The following is a 4,525-nucleotide window of genomic DNA, read 5'->3' as shown; positions in this document are numbered from 1 at the left end:
GATTATTTTACTCGTCAATTAACTCTTTCGCGCCTAACGCCGGCTATAGCCGGCATCCATGAGGTAGCCCGCGAAGACGAACGCCGGATATAGCCGACATCCACGATGTGACTCGCAGAGACGAGCGCCGGCTATAGCCGGTGGCATTCGCGAACTAGTTTGTGAATAGTAGCGCCTTTTGTAATCGTCGCGCAAATTATTTGACGGAAGGAATAAATCATATGATTCGAATCATACCGGAGTTTTTTTGAAAACACGGTATTTATTCGTCTTCCATTTTTTGAATCAGTTTTCAGTATCATAGTGCAATAGTCAGTTAACGAGAATATTATAAACTTTAGAATAAAGAAGTTCGAACACGTCAAATTATTGTTATATATATGTTAATTTATATTATATAATATATATTATGTTTTATTTAAAACAATTATTGTTTATGTAGAAATTATTAATATCTTGTTTTAAAGAAAAGTCCCTTTTCTCCCAAAAGCATGTTAAGGCGGCGTTGTTCAGGTGTAAGTTGTAAATCCGAACGTCAAAGACTGTCCACGCGCAATGTATACACTTTTGGCACGAGGACTCGTTTAATGTCGGCGCTACGGCGGAGCGAACCGCCGTAGTGAAAGGATTAATATACATATTTGATGTAAATTGATTTTACTAAACTTTATTCTTGGTAAATAGTTGTGAATTGTGATCAATTATCATAAAGATTATTCTTACTGTAAATGTAAAAAATATATATAAATTGTATTATATAGGTGTATTTATTATAACAAAACAGAGAGAAAGGAGAGACAAATTTAATATTTTATATTTATTATAAAATAAAAATGCATACATATGCGCTCTCCAAAACATGATGGCGACGCGCGACGTTTCAGCGTTACGTTTAGTGAGTAAGCTCCGCCCACCGCTTCGTCGCGCGCCTAGTATCAAGTTACAGTGGGACGGCCTTTCTCGCCGCGCGCTTATACTTGCACGAATTGGCTGATCTTCTTTAATTAATTTTTCGTTAATTATTGCACTAAAACACAGACACATAGGTTCAGGTTGAACCTCGCTTCGCGTGGAAAGTTGTAAACCCATGTGAAATTGTAGAAACAAGTGTCCCAGTCGATAGAACACTTGAAATGTTAATTTGCGTTTTTCTCGTAAAGTAGTGCTCTTACATTAACAGTGTATAGAAAATGAAAGTTGCGTTTTTTAAGGGGGGAAATACATTTACAACTTTCAAAAAATGCATTTTTTTTTGCATAATATGTTGGCTTAGCATTTCAAGAATGTAATCCCAAAATTTTAAATCGAAATTCGAAATAGTTTGGAAGTTACAGTTGTTGAACGGGACGCGCCTCTTGAGGCCTGGCAGCGCGCCGTAGATATACGGGCGTGCTCGGCGCAGAGCTCCCTTTCTTTTATTATCTCCGCCAATTAGCAACACTCGTACGCTATCGGGCTCGTGTGCTATCGCATCCCGTCCGGAATGTTCAATTGTTTATGTTTAGCAAGAGAGCGTTGGAACTCGTTTTACATTCAAGCGTCGTCAGTTTCGCTCCAAAATTCAGTCTGTTCAGACGTATTTTTTGAGAATTTTGCCAGATATTTTTGAGTAAATTAAAATGTCGTATCCGAAAGGTAATAAGGAAACATCGGATCGCCCATCAAAGAGACGCAAAAGAATATTTTTCGGTAACCAGTTTACTAAAAAAAGTGATAAAAGTGAAGAGGGAAGTTCAAGCGCGAGTGCTAAAAAAATTTTAACCGCCGATGCCACCGATATTCCGTGGACCCTTTTGCACGGTTATCGGCTAATTGAATTTTACACAGTTTTTGCAGCTTTGACAGAGATAGTTATTTGTCGCAAGTGCAAACAAACTATAAAATTTGAAGAAGCTGCAAATCGAGGACTCGGTTTCAAACTAGTTTTGTTATGCCGCTGTGGACGAAGAGACATAAATTCAGGCCCTTTAATTAATACTGGATATGAAGTGAATCGCCGAATTGTTTTCGTTATGCGTCTTTTAGGCATCGGCAGAGAAGGAATTAATTTATTTTGTAATTTAATGGATATCTGCAGCGGTATAAGCGAGAGCACGTACAACAATATCATCGTGCATATTCATTCGATTGCAGAATCCGTCTTCGAACGCCTAAGCAAGAAAGCTGTGGAAGAAGAAAAAAAAAGGAATGAACAACATGAGCGGCTCATTTTGAATTTAAAAGTGTCCGGTGATGGCTCTTGGAAGAGACGTGGCTTCAAATCATTATATGGAGTAACTACGCTTTTAGGCTACTATACCGGTAAAGTTATTGATTTAATAGTTAAAAGCAGTTACTGTCATGCATGTACACTTTGGAAAAATAAGAAAGACAATCCAGATTATGAAGAATGGTATGCAGAACATGAGGAGGAATGCACGAAAAATCATGAGGGCTCTGCAGGCAAGATGGAAGTCGATGCAATCAAAGAAATATTTTTAAGATCGGAGGAGAAATTCGGCGTAAAGTATAGAAATTATATCGGAGATGGAGACTCCAAAACGTATAAGGCTATATTAGATATAAATCCATATGGCGACGAATTGACCGTTATCAAAAGTGAGTGTGTCGGACACGTCGAGAAGAGAATGGGCACTCGACTTCGAAACGTAAAAAAAACGCAGAAGCTAGGTGGTAAAGGTAAATTGACTGACGCTTTGATAAAGAAGCTCACTACCTATTATGGCTTAGCCATTCGAAGAAATTCAGATAGTGTAAATAATATGAAAAGAGAAATAATGGCTACGTTTTACCACTTATGCTCAACAAATGAAAAACCGCAACACGACTACTGCCCACCAGGCGAAGACAGCTGGTGTAAGTGGCAAAAGGGGAAAGCAATAGGAGCCAATATGGATTTATATGAGCATCCTCCTCCACTTGATAAAAAAGTTCAAGAATTTTTATTGCCAATCTATAAAGATTTATCAAAAGAAGATTTGTTAATCAGATGTTTAGGTGGCCACACGCAAAATGCTAATGAAAGTTTCAACGCAACAATCTGGCGCTTGGCCCCTAAACATCTCCATTCCGGACTGAAAATAGTTGAAATCGCTGCCTTTATAGCTGCTGGTATTTTCAACGAAGGCTACACAGCAATTTTGCAGATGATGGCGGAGCTGCAGGTGACGATAGGCAGCCACAGCAAGAGATACGCCGAGGAAGTCGACGACCGCCGGCTGCGTCGTCAGGAACGACGCAGCTCTTTGTCAACAAAGGAAGTTCGAAAAGCTAAGAAGGAGCAACTCATTGAAGAAAATCAGTTTTACGAAGAAGCAGAAGGAATGTTATATGGCCCTGGAATTGCTGATTAGCCGGTGAGTTGGAAAAATCATGTAGTTTTCTCGAGTCAAAACTTTAAACACGTTTTTCTCGAAACGTGATTTTTCAAACTGGCGTGACGTGTAGCTCAAAAACTATTTAACCAATCATTCTGAAATTTTTACCATATCTTTATAATACTATTATCTTATCGATGAACCTAAATGTTTTTAAAAAGAATAAAAAAAAATAGTTTTTTATTGCAAAAAAAGACAAAAAAAGCCTAAAAATGAATTTTTATTTCAAACGCATATAAATATTGCAATTTTCAATTTTTTTAATCATATTTAGGTTCATCGACAAACTATGGGTATAAATAATAAGTTTCTTTTTGTTTTTTATGTTTCAGAAGTTTACAACAGGCGGTATGCGTCACGCCGTTTTTCTCCTCCGGCGCAGACCTATGGTATTCACACTCCAGCCAAGCCGCCATTTTTAAAAATAATATAATAAAAAAATTCATGTTTGTTCTTTTATATATGTCTAAATAAATCCCAAAGTTTCAAAAATGTACCCCTCTTTTTATCTATCCATAAAAATTCACGAAAATCATGTAAATTTCTAGCTTCTAAATGTATTTCCCCCCTTAAGAGAAGTACAACTTTTATTTGGAACTTTTTCTACTAGAATCAATATTTATTAAGGTAATGAAATAAAATGTACAAAAGAGCCATTTTTCCTTCATTTTGACCTTGAAGATGACCTTGTCATTGATGACCAATTTTCATTGTCGTATTCGTAATCAGCGCGTCAAAATACAATAGTATACAAAATTTCAAAACAATCGGAAGTATGGACTTTTCGGAAGTGCACCCGCCCCTTTTTTCAAAAGTCAGTCCTTTTACTCTAAGAAGGGAGCAATTGAAGGCTTCTAATTCGTCTAAAAAAGATTCCTACTATCTAGTGAGGAGGAGGAGCAATGACTTTAAAAATGTGAGCACAAGTTACGACGATGCACTCATTTTCTTAGTCATAGTCGAGATTTAATTAAGTTAAATACAGAATTTTGAGAATTTAATCTTAATCTGATTTAAATTATATAGCCTCGGGGATCTTTTCTTGTGTCACGCAATTGAGTTATTAATCCGTTTTATGTCTTAGCAAAAAAATGTTTCATTAAGATTTAATTGTGCGTTGTGTGTAAGTGGATATTTATTGAAAATTT

General features: G+C 36.7%; 1 protein-coding gene across 1 annotated transcript; it reads left to right on the top strand.

Annotated features, from left to right (window-relative positions):
• The first annotated feature begins 1,410 nt into the window (after positions 1–1,410).
• LOC145968212 (uncharacterized) lies at positions 1,411–3,862 on the top strand. The gene is made up of 2 exons (XM_083093535.1): positions 1,411–3,356; positions 3,710–3,862. Exon 1 carries the CDS (start codon positions 1,620–1,622, stop codon positions 3,351–3,353), a length of 1,734 nt encoding a protein of 577 aa, XP_082949661.1. The 5' UTR covers positions 1,411–1,619; the 3' UTR covers positions 3,354–3,356; positions 3,710–3,862.
• Positions 3,863–4,525: the final 663 nt, after the last annotated feature.

The sequence above is a fragment of the Camponotus vicinus genome, unplaced genomic scaffold (genome assembly GCF_025532165.1).
Source record: "Camponotus vicinus isolate PSW18456_S1 unplaced genomic scaffold, iyCamVici1.0 SCAF_3, whole genome shotgun sequence".
Classification (NCBI taxonomy): Eukaryota; Metazoa; Arthropoda; class Insecta; order Hymenoptera; family Formicidae; genus Camponotus; species Camponotus vicinus.
This window is presented reverse-complemented; position numbering and strand designations above follow the sequence as displayed.